Here is a 17355-nt window from a genome sequence, read left to right as displayed (position 1 = left end):
TTTTACTTGATTAATTGCAATGGTTACTTTTGGCGCTTAGTTATGTTTACCCGTAAACAAAATATATTTTTTTGTCGCTAAGGAACTGCACGAGTTTAAATACGTCGCGTGGGTATGCGCAACTAGTCGCGTACCACGTTTTGGCGGGCTGGTAAAATGTGACATTCGTAGGCTGGGCGTCGCTTAGTAAAGTCGTTTGTCGCATTATTTTGCATTTTGTTCCCACGAGGGAGATGTGAACCACCAAATAAGACCAAAGAAACGACTATAGATTCCGTAAAAAGATTTATCAACAGTTTACAGAGTCGTCGCGGCCTAAAGGATAAGGCGTCCGGTGCTTTCGTATGTAGCGATGCAACGGTGTTCGAATCCCGCAGACGGGTACCAATTTTTGGAATGAAATACGTACTTAACAAATGTTCACGATTGACTTCCCCGATCATCGTTCTCGTCGAAGGGTTCGGCGAGTAAATTAATCCACAGACACAGCCCACTGAGTTTCTCGCCGGATCTTCTCAGTGGGTCGCGTTTCCGATCCGGTGGTAGATTCTGTGAAGCACTGCTCTTGCTAGGGCCAGTGTTAGCAACATCGTCAGATTTGAGTCCCGTGAGCTCACCTACTAGTTAAAGTTACGCAGATACATCTTGTGAGTCTGCACGGGTAGGTACCATCACCCTACCTATTTCTGCCGAGAAGCAGTAATGGGTTTCGGTTTGAAGGGTGGGGCAGCCGTTGTAACTTTACTGAAAACTTAAAACTCATATCTCAAGGTGGGTGGTGGCATTTACGTTGTAGATGTCTATGGGCTCCAGTAACTACTTAACACCAGCTAGGTTGTGAGCTCGTCCACCTAACTGAGCACTAAAAATAAAAAAAATACCAGCGGTACCTTCGCATTACTATCGTCAAAATTCGAGCAAAGTTTACCTTTCTGAAGAAATTAGAAATATCTCCAACTTATACAAACTATACAAAAAGCACAACACAATATTGTAAGCGAGAGAATTTGTCGTATAAATATCGTAAATGTCGTAAATATTCTTAGATAATTTCAACATCGGATTTCATGTACCTATAAAAGTCAAGTGTCTAAAGCGTCTTTCTTCACTACGAAAAAAATGAAAAATCTCGAAAAACAAAGAGAAAAGCAATAACATGAAACAGAAAAAGAAGAAAGCTATACCCGTTTTAGAGCCCACAAAAATATACACCGAGATGATCCGTCATCTGATATGCATTCGGAAAAAGTACTCAACACGCCTTTTGCACAATCTATGCTTTTGTATTATGCTCGTAGTAGGAAACTAGGCGTATATAATTTTTGTGTTTATGAAACGGAACTCGTAATGTTTTTGGTTACTACTGGGATGAAAGTATTGGCAAGCGTGGTGCCAATGAGATTGCAACTATTTTACATAAATATATTCAGTCCATTCATGCTAGAAGAAACGTTACGCGATTACTTCTCTATTGCGACTGTTGTCCAGGCCAAAACCATACGGTATTAGCAATGTTGCATTATTCAAATAAACTTTCTTTTGACGGGACACACTTACATGTCGATACCATGCCATTGTAGAGAATCGATCAAAAAATACCACTGTTTACGCATCATCACAATGGTTTACAATATTTTCAACAGCTAGGCAAGATGCATCGCCTTTTCAGGTGGAAAGACTGAGCTATGAAGATTTTTATAAATGGGATAGTATTAGTGATAAGTACTTCAAAGGCAACCAAACCGGAAAAATAAGCTTTCTTTCAAAAAATACAAGCAAAGCGTTAAATACAAAACATCTATGAATGCTTCTGCATTATCTTTTGATGTCGAAGTTCAGCTTAAAATCAAGTTATCACTGACATCTTGTTATAGATCTCAGTTACCCATATCAAAAGCCAAATATGATGATTTGCTCAAACTTTTCACTGACAAAGTCATTCCTAATTGTCTTAAACAAGAGTTTCTGAGCATTTCACGTGCACGACATTGTACGATTGTGATTGATTAACAAAAAATAAAAAGATCTCATGTCGCATATCTATCGTATGCCTTTGGAGACTGATTATATTAGGTACAATAGTGTTGTTAAGTTTGGTTATGTTCAATAGCAGAATACAATTTATTATTGTTTTTGATTTACTCTGAAAACTAGAGCTTTTATGAGTTTTAATAATTCTCTATTGTTTTTAAGACTGATGAGGCAATAACTAGATTTTGGTATTATATTGGAATACACTACAATGTGTTATGGTTTATTTATTTAATATTGGCAAGATATTGTATAAAATATAATAGCAATAGCGTGATTTTGTTACAAAAAAAATATATCCCTATTGTTTTTTACAATAAATGTTTATTCATAAACGTCTCGCTCTTTTGGTTTCGCTCTTTTGCATGATTTACCATAGTAATTTATTACATTTTAGTTCAATTCTTTACACTTTCTACATGCATAAAAAAATGGAATAGTATTTAGATACATTTACTCGATTTGTTGTGAACTATGGGATCACTTTAGTCCAATATACCCAAAACGAAACTGTAAGCTGTGCGAATTTGTCTAACTTTACATGTTACTGAAAATCTTTCAACGATAGCTCATATTGTTTTACATGTTACTCCAAATCTTTCAATGCTGGCTTAGATAATTTTACTTGTGACGAGAAACCTTTTATATAAAATTCAGATAATTTTACCTGTTTATCAAATTATGGACAATATATATAAGCGACAATAACTGCTATATACACAAATGATAGGCAATAGCCTTTAAGTATATTCGATGGGCAAAAAAAAACTATAACTAGGTCTATTAAAATAATTTCAATCCTACAGTTAGATTCGTTAAAATAATTTTTTTTTCAGATATTTCAACTTTAAATTGCTCTACTGTAAAGTTCACGCATTGTCGCTTAGTCATGTTTGCCTTTCAAGCGTCGATATATAATCTGAATCTCGGAAACGGCTCCAACGATTTTCATAAAATTTAGTAAACAGGGGATTTCGTTGGCGATAAATCGATCTAGCTACGATTTATTTTCAGAAAATGTTGTTTTAATCGTGTTTTCAATAATCAACTCTTCCCGACATCTATTGGCGAATAATAATACTATTTTTCTTAATTGAGGGCAACTAACCGCTTTAAAGACACAACAAGATGGAGCTATCAAAAAAAAATCCTCTAGTCATCCTCTAGTTTTATATAAAGTAAGTTAGCGTTGAATTTATATGACGCCCGTGAACAATGGCGTCGTTATTTAATGTAGAAACAGACTTAAGCGTTACTATTGCCTTGAAATCAATTCGTTGCCTTTATTTTTGAGTGGTATAGCACAAACGTTTTCCAAAATGAATAATCGTGAAATATATATTAAGCAAGTTTAATGTGGTTCGCGTCAATATTTACCATGAATAATTATTCTTCACGATCCCTCCTATTACTTTTGGCACGAAGCTCACATTTTTAATCATAACACAACCTAAGTTGATCATGTAACCGGGCAGCCCTAATCCGCTTAGTGTGCGACAAAGTTTAATCTTACCGATGTTCACAAATACATTTTGCAATTACGCGACTTAAATAAATAGATTGGTTGCGGTTTATCGAAATGATCGAGTCGATTGTATCGTTTTGTAATTGGTTTCTTGTCGCTTCAGAGTTTCAGGCTACGCTAAATTCGCGGCTTATCCGTGTTACGGTTAAAGACTGTTGGATTAAGCTCCGAATGGATGTGTTTGTTGATCAATTTAATCCGAAGATAAGTAATGAAATTCAATTGGCAGTTAAGTTATATTACACGAATAATTGATTGAATGATAGTAACTTTGCACGTATCGAGCTAATGTACTCATTCGATTTTTATGTTTTATTGACAGAATATATGTATATCAAAATAGATACTATAAAATTTGTTTTGGTAAAAACTTAACGTAGATCTTAGGTCTCAAAGTGGATGGCGACGTTTACGTTGTTGATGTCTACGGGCTCCGGTGACCATTTAACACCAGATGGGCCATTAGCCCGTCCACCTATCTTAGCAATAAAAAGTACATAATTAATCTACAATTTTTTCATTATTTCATGAACTTATGATGACTTTTTAGGATTGTACCTAATCAAAACGAATTGCACTCATTGGATCTCTAGTACATCCATCTCTTCGTAATTATCTATAGATATATACTAGCTTTTGCCCGCGACTTCGTCCGCGTGGAATAGTTACTTTGGCATGACGCAAAAATTTACCCGCGACTTCATTTACAGTACTCAGGATTGGAACTTCGTTACTGAACCGGTAGATGGCGTTGAAGAAGCTAGATTTTGAGATTTTTTGATAAACAGTTTTTTAATTTTTCGTAAAAAATATATTTTTTTCAAAGTATCCTATGTTACTTCTAATACCTTCAAGAATATGTGTACAAAGTTTCATGATGATCGGTCGAGTAGTTTTCGCGTGAAAGCGTAACAAACAAACTTACATTCACATTTTTATATTAGTAGGGATTAAACTTTCTAAAATATTGCAGTAACAATCAGGACAATCAATTATTGGTTTGATTAAAATCCGAGATCAATAACAGCTTGTTATATTGTAAAGTGGTCGTCAGAGGTTCTCAAAAAGCCTATCGAGACATCACTTAAGCAAAACATTTATTTGGCTTCGATGAGAGTGAAGTGTCATTTCATCAAACGTCGAGTGCCAATTTAATCTTCATAATTGATCTAAAGTACTTTTTTGCCGCATTAAAATAAAAAATCACTACATAGTATTAAACAAAGTCGCTTTCTCTGTCCCTATATCCCTATGTATGCTTAAATCTTTAAAACTACGCAACGGATTTTGATGCGGTTTTTTTTAATGGATAGAGTGATTGAAGAGGAAGGTTTATATGTACTAATAACATCCATTAAATAGTGGAGAAATCAATAATAAATTACAGTTTCCGAAGTGAAGCGAGGGTGGGTCGCTAGTACAATTATATAAATACGTACGTGAATATTTTTAATCTATGCATTTCAAATAGTATCGATACGCGTTCGTTTTCTTCTGAAGATGAAGGGATTCAATTCGAGATAAAGTGTACGCAAAGTAGATAAGATTTTAGAAGCGTGCTTTGGTCCAGAATCGGCAGCTTGTATTGTTAAAATCATTGTTCATTAGTTCTCGTCTCTCAGCTCTGGCTGGAATAATTTCAAGTTTACTCAAAATCAACTGAGTGAATGTAAAAGAAGGTTAAAATTAGATGTAAAAGTAATTTAAAAACGCGAACTTTTTATTTCTAATTACCTTTTCATGAAACCAACCGAGGCAAGTTTTTTAAATTTTTTTATTGCTTAGATGGGTGGACGAGTTCACCTGGTGTTAAGTGGTGACTGGAGCCCATAGACATCTACAATGTAAATGCGCCACCCATCTTGCGATATAATTTCTAAGGCCTCAAGTATAATTTTACAACGGCTGCCCCGCCCTTCAAACCGAAACGCATTACTGCTTCACGGCAGAAATAGGCAGGGTGGTGGTACCTACCCGCACGGACTCACAAGAGGTCCTCAGCGGGACTCACCAGTAAATACGCAAATTATAATTTTGCGGGTTTGATTTTCAGTGTGTTTTCAGTGTAGTAATACAATTGAAATTTCCGTCTCCTCTTCCAAGGTTGATGCAGGCATTCATTTTGACTGGCTTGAGTATTTTATATTACATGGTTCTTGTAATCATCTGTTCACCTAGAGGAGAACGAACTCTATTTTAATTTTTTTTTTAAGGTATTCGATTGTCGCCAAGTCACAACAACTAGTGGAATGTTCGAAGCACTCTGTAACCACATCAAGTACAGCACAAATAAAGGAAATATAAGGTAGATAATGCTTTTTCTTAAATGTCTAAATATACTTTCGTGTCTTATACGCTCATGAAAAGTTTTTTTGTTTTTTTGTTTATTGCTAAGATGAGTGGACGAGCTCACAGCCCACTTGGTGTTAAGTGGTTACTGGAGCCCACAGACATCTAAAACGTAAATGTGCCACCCACCTTGAGATATAAGTTCTAAGGTCTCAAGTATAATTACAACGGCTGCCCCACCCTTCAAACCGTAATCACCGTAATTCACCGTAATTCAATCAACTTTCATCGTAATCAAAAACTGTCATTTAATTCACAGATCAGCTATAACATTGTTCCCACAACGTACGGACGGCAAGCACGACTACAGAATATGGAACAGCCAGCTGATCAGCTACGCTGGCTACCGTCAGCCAGACGGTACGGTGCTTGGTGACCCCATGCACTGCGAATTCACTGATGTAAGTCACCAAAACGGATTAAATACAAATCAAACTAGGATTTAACTTTTTCCATATCGGCTGTCAAAGCCTGCTGCGAAGTTGCCCTTCTGTTAAAATTATGAAATCAAACTAGACATGTTTCGCCCGTAAAAGCAATTGAAATATACAGTAAAATTTCACAATGAAAGGGCGTCAGTAATCTTGTTGCCAAGATAGTCGAACCGAAACATAAAAATAATTATTAAATTAAATTTATTATTTAATTAAAGGATTAAATGACTGATTTTAAGAAGTCACTCATATTATGATATTGAAGTTGGCAGTAAACTCGTCCTTAACAATTACAATATGTTTTTTATGGCCTAGCTGGGTGGACGAGTTCACAGCCCACCTGGTGTTAAGTGGTTACTGGAGCCCATGGACATCTACAACGAAAATGCGCCACCCACCTTGAGATATAAGTTCTAAGGTCTCAGTATAGTTACAACGGCTGCCCCACCCTTCAAACCGAAACGCATTACTGCTTCACGGTCGAAATAGGCAGGGTGGTGGTACCTACCCGCGCGGACTCACAAGAGATCCTACCACCAGTAAATAATCAAAGTTTATCAACTCGCAATACAAGACATATTAATATGGCCGTCTGGTGTAGTGGTAAGTGACATGGTCACTACACAAGGGGGTCGCGGGTTCGAATCCCGCCACGGGAAGATATTTGTATGATAAATATAAAAATGTCTTTTCCAGGGTTATGGATGTATATTAAATATAATATGTATGTGTATAATAAAAATATTACATTTATTTCCGTTATCTGGTACCTGTAACACAAGTTCTTTACGAACTTACCATGGGACCAGTTAACGTGGCGTGATTGTTAGTAAATATTTATTTATTTATTTATAATATGATGCAAGCTAATTCAGTTACGTATTTCGTTTTAAAAACCAACACACAGTCAATTAATTCATAGACCGTGTTAATGTTTTATTTACATTAAATCAATGATAATTTTTCAAAAGCTACAAGCCGCATTAATTATTACCCGTAATAAATTCACCACAAACAATGCGAAACAAACAATCCAGTTATCCTTTAATGTAAATCACACGTATCAGATTTTTTTGAAAGTTTTATTAACACGATTTAATATCGGATGATTGATGGAGTTCTAGTGATTGCAAATTTCACTATAGCGTTCATTGCTCAGCGAGTATGTTCTATGTTTTGCGTACAATCCATTTAATAACATTGTCAACATCGCTGACATATGACAATGACACCGACAATATGATCATTTCAGATTTTTTTTATGAAACATTAAGCGTTAGGATTCTATTCGAAGTCCTGTCATAAAATATCAAATTTAAATGTATATGCTTTACTATCGATATCTCTTAGTAGTTAATATTCTGTCTCTGGAAATATCTCTCTGTTCAGACGAGACTCGAGAAAAGTCCGTAGAAGCAGATAGGTAAGCAACTAGCATTGCTGATATGACGGTGGTGACTATTTATTACCAAACCGAAAAATCAACTACTACTACAAGATACTATTAACGATCGAGAAATGCAACGATAAAATCTAAAGGTAGTTAGCACAAGATTCATGATAACGAACATTGGCAAGTGTTCGAAATTATGAAAATAATTAGTGAAATTATTATACCCCTACCGTAAAAAATAATGAAAAGAATACTAAAAGAACATTACGACTTAACTCATCTTTTTCGAGATCAAGTCAACTAATACTTTTCGACATTTGGGAAAATCAATTTGGCGAGTATCAAACACTTCGAAACAAATTTTTTTTAATGCAAATACAAAAGAAATACGAACTAATAGCTTAACATTAAAATATTAATGCCGTCCACATCACCATAACACAGCGCCGCGTCGCCTTGTGTAACAATCTGATGCGCACTTTGGAGTTTCAAGGGAAAAAACTCACACCGGAACTGAATTCGCTCTGTCGTAAAATTGCCGTCATACCGTAAGAAAGCATACGAAAGCAGTCCTCTTGTATAAAAAATTACTAAAGTAACAGAACGCTCATGTCACTAGACTATAAAGTACTAGAATTTTATAGTCTTGTCTAAATTGAACTGAACAGCCTATTATCATTGTAGGAATCTAAATTTCCAAAAAAAAATAGTTTAAAAAAAACTAAAAACAAGCTTTATATAAAATTCAACTAAAAAATAGAAAATAAATTTAAATTGAAAATAGTGTAAAAAAAACATATTTTATTTTAATAAAAGCGTGGGGTGCATGGTTTTGCTAGTTATAAATATTTTTCTGACAGATATGAGTAGAAGAATTATTATTTCAATAATATCTTAAAAAGCACCCACGCTTTTTTTTAAATAAAATATATTTTTTTACACTACATTCTATGTAAATTTATTAAAATTTATTTTCAATTTTTTTGTTGAATTTTATATAAAGCGTATTTGTTAGTTTTTTTAAACTATTATTTATTTTTCTTTTTTTAGTTATTTTTTTTATAAAAGCGTATTTTTAAGACTATTAAGTACTTTAACATCAATTCCTGCCTTTTCGACTATTTTGCAAATTGAATAATGGAATAATCTTATCAAATTAGTGTATTGTCATAGGTCCTCGATAAATCTACAAAGTTTCAATAAAATCTGGCCGTTTAAAGGTCGAAATCGCGTCTAAAGGATTCAGTTACAAACATACATACAAGTGAAGCTATTTTATAGCGTGTAATTAGGCTAACTATCGAGCTACCTAAACAGAAGTAGTGTTGTAAAAAACTTTGTTAATATAATATGTACAACGGACGCGTGTACTGTATCACGTAAATCATTCTGTATGTGACGTATTTGATTACGCCCGCACCTGTTTTTTCTCGTATGATTTTTACACCAACTAAATTTATTATGCGGAAAAATATGTAGCGAAACACTTTTCAGATACTTTTCAAGTTAAAAATTACACATCCTTGGTCGCCAAATATGAAAATTCGAATAAAACAAATGAAAAATACTGACATGAATATGCTTACCGACTTGCGGTATAGTCAATGGAAAGAATAGAGATAAAATTTATATTAATTCCCCAATTCACTTCATTAATAGTATGTTGGTCTTCAAATAGTTTTAATTATAACGGCCGTCTTGTGTAGTGGTAAGTAACATGATCACTACACAAGGGGGTCGCGGGTTCAAATCCCGCCAAGGAAAGATATTTTTATGATAAATATAAAAAAATGTATTTTTCAGGGTTATGGATGTATATTAAATATATGTATGTGTATAATAAAAATCTTACATTTATTCCGTTATCTGGTACCTGTAACAGAAGTTCTTTACGAACTTAGCACGGGACCAATTAACGTGGCGTGATTGTTACTAAATAAAAAAAAGAAAAAAATATATTATAATACTTTAGTAATTAACAATTCAACAGCTCTGCTTGAAACTTGGCTGGAAGCCGCCACGCACGGCCTGGGATATTCTTCCCCTAGTTCTGTCAGCTAACGGGAAAGACCCTGACTACTTCGAAATCCCCAGGGAGCTTGTTATGGAAATCCACATGACGCACCCCACGTGAGTACTTTATTGTTGATTTAACCATCTTTGTCGAGCATTAGTAAGCAGTGTACTTACTGTAGTGCTGCACAAGGAAAATTGTCTTTGTGTATTTAAAATTCCCAAAGAGTAAAATGACTCAGTTAATTTTATGATTTTACCAAATTTTTCCATGGTCTGCTGATACCGGATTTTCTTCTATTTCTTAATCAGGATCGTCTATTTCTTAATAAATATAGGTTAAAAACAAAAAAACAAAAACTATAAATAATGATGATTCTGGTCAGGATTTCAAGTCATACAAAAACTATATCTATCTCTGTAGATACTAAATTCATAAATTATTTTAATAACGCCGATTATTGGTACGTGTTAAAATCTTCAAGATATCCAAATTTCAGGAAGTAGGTGAAAATTGCGTTAAAAGATTTCATTACATTTACATAAATACCTAAAGACAGATCAAAGTAATAAAAATATATTAATAAAGTTAATGTATTACTTATGTCGAATACCCAGTATCCATACCCATCTCTTAATTGATAGCTGAACAGAGCATTAGAATTATAATTTTTTTTATTGCTTAGATGGGTGGACCAGCTCACAGCCCACCTGGTGTTAAGTGGTTACTGGCGCCCGTAGACATCTACAACGTAAATGCGCCACCCACCATGAGATATAAGTTCTAAGGTCTCAAGTATAGTTACAACGACTGCCCCACCCTTCAAACCGAAATGCATTACCTACTGCTTCACAGCAGAAATAGGCAGGGTGGTGGTACCTACCCGCGCGGACTCACAAGAGGTCCTACCACCAGTAATTACGCAAATTATTATTTTGCGGGTTTGATTTTTATTACACGATGTTATTCCTTTACCGCGGAAGTCGATCGTGAACATTTGTTGAGTACGTATTTAATTAGAAAAAATGCTACCCGCCTGCACACCGGTGCATCGCTCAACACGAATGCACCGGACGTCTTATCCTTTAGGCCACGACGACTTCAAAAGACTATGATCTTCTGGCCTAACAACCAACACAACCTCCCCAGCAAACAACACCGTGTTTCCGCATCATTAAAGTACTTACTCGAGTAGATTTACGTAAAATGTACAGGCAGGCAATAAATATTTATCGCATTAGAGTAAACGAGATTATCCCCGATCGGAGGACTACTTTGTTGAACTTAAATTTGTTTCGGAAGAAACATTGGAACAATTGTCCCGGGAGATTTATTGCAATTTAGTTTTGTTGTATCGTTTATATATTAAATATATCGTTTGTAAGGAAGTTTGTTAAATACGAGATTAATCGCTCGTGAAGGATCCTGTGTTCTCTCACAAAGCAAAATGTGAAATTTCAGAATTACTAAGTCTTAATGGTACTATAAAATGTCGGTAATTATTGTAGTAAGAAGCTTTTTGAAGTTACAATGATGCCATATTATAAATTAAATAAACATTTTAAAATACTACTAAGACGCATTATTACATTTAAAATCCAAATACAGCTCGCATAAAATCATTTAGCACACTATATGTACATATTTTTCACATTTTCACAATGGGATTGATTTAAACAAATAAAAAAGTATAATATCCATATATAGAAACCACCAGAGAACAAAGCGTTTGTTTGGAATTCAGAGCTTAATTTAGTCTGTCGATTTTTGTTAAAGTTCAAACAAAATTGTTTCAAATTTCAATGAGCTCTTTTCGCGTTATGTTCTCTTCCCAAAAATGTTTAATCCGTCGAACCTCGAAAGATGTCTAGACAACCTAATAATTTAGGTACAAAAGATTTTTTTCTCTATCTCCGATAAATCTGGAGATTGTTCTTTAGTAACAAAAAGGCGCAGATAAGGTCAAAGATTTACGACAGAACAGTGTATATTACACGACTAAGTTAGGAAGGAACAACGGGAATGTCGTTTTCCATCACGGATTTATGTTAGCATAAAAAGCGGAGGAATGCAAGTGTGTTGAGGTAAAAGCCTGCAAATACGTGAATACGCCATCCAAAGTGGATTGCTGCTCGTAAAGTTTGGTCCAGTGATCTCCAATCTGTGTTTATAGGTGCTAAATCTTATGCCTTCAATGATGTGTTTATATTGATAAAGTTAACTACCGTTAATGCCCGATAAGAAAAACTGACTGTATACTATTAAAATGGCAGTTGAAAAATAATCTTGCTTTGCTCGTAAATTGGCATGTTACCTATAATAGAAACTAAAATCTAATTCCCCAGTGCGTTACGCATAACCGATACTAGTTTGCTAGGAAATATCCGATAGAGTTTCTAGTACACTTTTCTTTTTTTACTTTTACTAGTTATTTTTTAGACCGTACAATATCAATATGCTATTCATTAAAAGTATTAATTACAGACTATTGTGTTTGATTTGCTACATCATCATCATCAAACGAAACGATAGCAAAATAAGACAAATTGTAATTTATTTTTTAGATAGACGAGAATACTAAATTAGGACTGCAAAGATGGATATATAAAGTTTTACCAGTGTTAATATTGAAGTATGTTCGTTGGATCGTATGAAGCACATAATTAACTGATAGATTCGATAAAGTTGCCCACTCTCGCCATAAAAGTTTCCTTATTAAGTTATAAGGCTTCCAGGATCGGAACGGTATTTTTGTAGACCGTTGCTACTTTAATAAAACATAGTTGATCATTAAAAATGTATTTGTTGTAAAATTTCATCATACTTATGAAAGGGATTTACGGATTTTACTTTAACGTTGGAAATTATAATTTTGTTAGGCCAGATCAATTTTTTTTTTTTTTTTTTTCCTACCTAAGGTGATAGCCCTAGCGGCTATGTCAGCGTAACCCTAACTTTAGTAGGTGAGCTCACGGGGCTCAAACCTGGTGACGTTGCTAACACGAACCCCAGCAAGAGCCGTGCTTCGCAGAATTTACCACCGGATCGGAAACGCGACCCACTGAGAAGATCCGGCGAGAAACCCAGTGGGCTGTGTCTGAGAGTTAATTTACTCGTCGAGCCCTTCGTCGCAAGCGACGGGTTCGACGAGAACGGTGACCGGTGCTTGAAGTATCCAGATTCAATTAAGCAAACATTTTGTATTTGTATGTTATTGTTCTACAAAATGTTTGGATCTGTTTTCTAGATGCGTCTTTATGTTTATTGTAATATTTTGCCTACCAGGTTCGAATGGTTCAAAGAACTAGAATTACGTTGGTACGCTTTGCCCGCCGTCTCCAGTATGCGTTTTGATTGCGGTGGCATCGAATTCACGGCCAACGCTTTCAACGGTTGGTACATGAGCACTGAAATCGGCTGCAGGAACTTCTGTGACACCAACCGGCTTAATGTTTTGGAGGTGTGTATTACAACTATTAACTTTAATGAACGTTATTGAACATTAATAAAATTTTCGATTCCTTATTTGAATTTGGTGGTATTTTCGTTACTTACTTTACTGCTCTTAAAATTATTTTTTGCTCCCAAACATAATTAATCAATTTGTATTCTTTGATTTTCATTTTTATTATATACTCGCGGCTCGCCCCGGCTTCGCTTGGGTAGTAGCGCACGCGATGTAAAGAATTTTAGGTAATTTTTTTACACATTCGGTTACATTATTGGAGTTTCAGTAAGGATCCGTATTTTTTTTTTTAAATATAATAAATATAGCCTATGTCACCCGGGGATAGCGTAGCTTTCCAACAGTGAAAGATTTTTTCAAATCGGTTCAGTAGTTTCGGAGCCTATTCAATACAAACAAACAAACAAATATTTCCTCTTTATAATATTAATAATTATAATATCATAATTAAAATCTCATTGTATCAATCTCATCAAGTGTATTATATTACACTTATTGCATATCAAGAAACATGTTGTAAAATAATAGAACAATTATCAATAATAGTATTAAGTTAACCCGTTTATGTTATAACTTATTTTCTTCAACTTCTTCAATTTGATTTGATTTGATTTGATTTGACTTATTGCCTGTTTAGTGTTTGCTAGCATTCAATATTCGTGTTCGAAATGATCGAAATTCATCCAAAATCACTAACACGTCAAGATTTAGATTTATTTTATGTACATACATATTCATTTTTGTCTTGTTGTTGACATTTAAGAACAAACTTATGGGAACAAAGCTTGTAAATAGCTACTAAGCGAAATAAAAAGAATATCAGTTGACAATTGGAGGAGATAATGGTACTTCGTAATATAGTAGTGATAGTTTCTGGAACCAAAACAAGATTGAAGTCTCAGGACTATAAATATAACCGTCCGTGCTACCTTTCAAAACGAAACAAAGGTTTTTCGGCAGGAATAGGCAGGAAATTGGTGTCCATCCGTACGGATTTCCAACTTAATCTATATTCCTTACCACCCGTGCTTTCTCATACAGAAAATAGCTCAAAACATGGGCCTAGATACCAGAACTCCGGTCAATCTTTGGAAGGATAAGGCCCTCGTGGAAGTGAACGTGGCTGTACTGCACAGCTTTCAACAGCACAACGCGACTATCGTGGATCATCATACAGCTTCTGAAAGCTTCATAAAGCATTTGGATAACGAGAACCGGCTTCGGTAAGTTTATTAATTTTATATATTTTATTGCCTCTGCGTCTTAACTTTCGCGTTATGATATCTATGGACTCCGATGGCTAATTACCTAGAAATTTAATGGGAGTAAATAAGTCCACGTTTGTGATATCTCTAATCAAGAATTATATACAAAAATGTTCGAGACTGAGTACACTGTAAAGAGTAAACACTGTTATTTGGGAAACATTGTAATATTACATTGTATTTCAATTTAAAGTTGCCATGGAGTACATAGTTGTTTTATAAACAACTAATGACTTGACAGTTTTTACTTATGTACGTAACGGATTCAAATGCTTTTTCTTCTGTGTAAACGTTCTATTAAAGAGAACTTGGAGTAATTGTGATAATTTTACTATTACGTTAAACACTGTTAAATCTGGAACGAGAAATCCATTAATAAAGCAATCTGGAGATACATACTGCATCTAGCTAAGGCCCACCCGCCCAGGCTATAAGGCCTAAGTGGATGATGATAATTACATTATATCTACTATTTGGAAACAGTGCTTTTATTCATAATGATCATTATTGCTACATGTGTATGTATGTGTTTTGGTTGAATTGGTGTTTTATACACGCAATAAATTGCAAAAATAATTTTCATTTGACGCTAGGAATTTGTTTAAGGAATAATTTAACCATAATCGAACGGAAGATAACTGAGATAGAACCGTTTCGTAGTTTTTGTGGAATAATTCTTTGAGGAGACCCAAATGACTTTATAATATCATTGGAAAACCAGATTGCCATGGCGATTAATGACACACAAATCTCTTGAACTATAAAAACGTTTATTAAACTCTTGTCTCGGTATGTTTTAACTCGTTTTATGACAAAAAAAATTGTTGTCCAAAGTACATCTGATTCCACTTCTCCATTCTCACATGTATACCAATTCTTATCTTTGCATCTAATTTCTATCGCTATACTCTGTTTCTAAAACTTATTGTAAGTATGTATCGTATGTACCGGCAAAATCTTTACACCAATATCCGTCGTAAAAATTACACGGAATCCATGATGGATGCTATTTAGTAGTTTCATATTACTAATGTAACCAACGACTGTGAGCTCATAGATGCTGATAAAAACTTAGCTGCTACATCATACGAGAGGTTATTCGGAGTTGAAAGTTAGTCATTGACAATATTTCATTGAATTAGTGACATAACAGTGAATTAGTGACATTTGGCTTTTAGTGTCATGTTCTACTTATCTTTTTAAGTTAAGTTATCTTAAAAAATTTTGGTGCGCTTAAAAAAAAAGATACTAAATCTAATTTCAATGATTTTCTTTACGTTTATTTTGAAAATATCCTTTACGCCCGCAATCTGTTATGCCAGTCACAATGTGTTCACTTTAAGTAATATTATACAAGTAAACATAAACAAAAATTGTATCAGAAAAATGTTGTAGGCAAAAATAGGAGCGTTTACAAACAATGAATGAAGATTAGACTCATGTATACAAACACGCAGGTGTATTGGCCTGCCTGTCTCCTTACTGATAGATCGTTCATAAATATTAACTTCGTTTTAAATGTATTTACAAGCACAAAACTGTGAGGAAATTTTTTTTTGGGTTTTCTATACTAATATTATAAAGAAGAAATATTTGTTTGTTTGTATTGAATAGGCCCCGAAACTACTGAACCGATTTAAAAAAATCTTTCACGGTTGGAAAACTAAGCTGTCCCCGGGCATCATAAGCTATATTTAACTTTTGAATTTTAATAATTTGAAACTCCAATAATGTAACCCAATATGTAAAAAAATTACCTAAAATTATTTATATCGCTTGCGCTGCTTCCCAAGCGAAGCCGGGGCGGGCCGCTAGTTGTAAATATTTTAAGAGATTTCTGTTATTCGAAATTGTTATTGATTTTTAGAAAGGATTCAGTTCGCGTTAAGTTGTGTATTATTTATTTGTTTTTGAAGTTAAACACTTAAATGAGGTCTATTTACTTGGAAATTTTACTCGAAAAATTCGTTAATAACGAGAAATTCCCTAATTTTTTCACTAAGTAACTAACTATCTTTTCGAATAAACTTAGAGCGTAGTACATTTCTTGAATGAAGTACGTAATTGCTAACGTCACACGCAAAATGTATGAGAAATATATTAATTACAAACATACTGGCGTCTAATCGTAAAACTGTCGTCAATCGATCCTTGGGCCTTGTACAAAACGCAGCATAACATATCATGGACCGGTAATGCCAAAAGTATATAACCAAAGAAGTAGTATATATTTCGAGAACATTCTTTCTCAAATGTCGGTCATAAAGTTATTAGCCCTTGTTCTGAATATCTAATATTACCTATATTTCACACCTCAATAAGTTAAGAATACTAGTTGCATTATAATTTGTTTATTTTAATTGAATATCTGATTTTATGTTACGTCCGTTTTTTTTATTTAATTAGCTTTATTTCACTAAAGAAACCATACATTTTGTTAGTAAGTATTACTTATAATGTGTGTTAGTAACATAAAAACCTATTCTTCTTAAAATTCTGATTATTTATCAAGTTATTTTGTTTTATACCAAGTACCTGTTGCAAAGGCTATTTATTATTAATTAGCTTAATTATAATCAGTCCTTGGATCTTACTCGGTATGATGTTCAGAATCATACCGACAAAGATATGAAAATTTTAAAGATCCAGAACTGATTTGAAAATTTTTAAGAACACATTTTAGCGACTTACACGCTTGCCGAAAACGTTATCGCGGACGTACATGTGCCGAGAAGGATATGTAAACAGAATGACCTAACATCGTGTGATTGTTTGGATTTGCGGCTTCACTCGCAGTCTGAACGTACAAGCGCGTTACGTCATTACATAGATTTACGTAGGGAATATTTCTGTTGTGGTCTGTCGTTTTATCAGAGTA

At 34.2% G+C, this 17355-nt stretch overlaps 1 protein-coding gene across 2 annotated transcripts in view; it reads left to right on the top strand.

The window, feature by feature from the left end:
* The window catches only part of NOS2 (nitric oxide synthase 2), a 50262-nt gene that overhangs the window by 21098 nt on the left and 11809 nt on the right, over nt 1–17355 (top strand). For both annotated transcript variants that reach the window (XM_012689821.4, NM_001123336.1), the window contains 5 exons: nt 5770–5861; nt 6165–6306; nt 9723–9862; nt 13032–13206; nt 14254–14435. In XM_012689821.4, the coding sequence (XP_012545275.1) occupies nt 5770–5861; nt 6165–6306; nt 9723–9862; nt 13032–13206; nt 14254–14435 (731 nt within the window). The remainder of the gene's footprint in view (nt 1–5769; nt 5862–6164; nt 6307–9722; nt 9863–13031; nt 13207–14253; nt 14436–17355) is intronic.

Source organism: Bombyx mori, chromosome 10 (genome assembly GCF_030269925.1).
Source record: "Bombyx mori chromosome 10, ASM3026992v2".
In the NCBI taxonomy this organism is placed as follows: Eukaryota; Metazoa; Arthropoda; class Insecta; order Lepidoptera; family Bombycidae; genus Bombyx; species Bombyx mori.
Note: the sequence above shows the minus strand (reverse complement) of the source record. Positions and strands in the feature narration are given on the sequence as shown.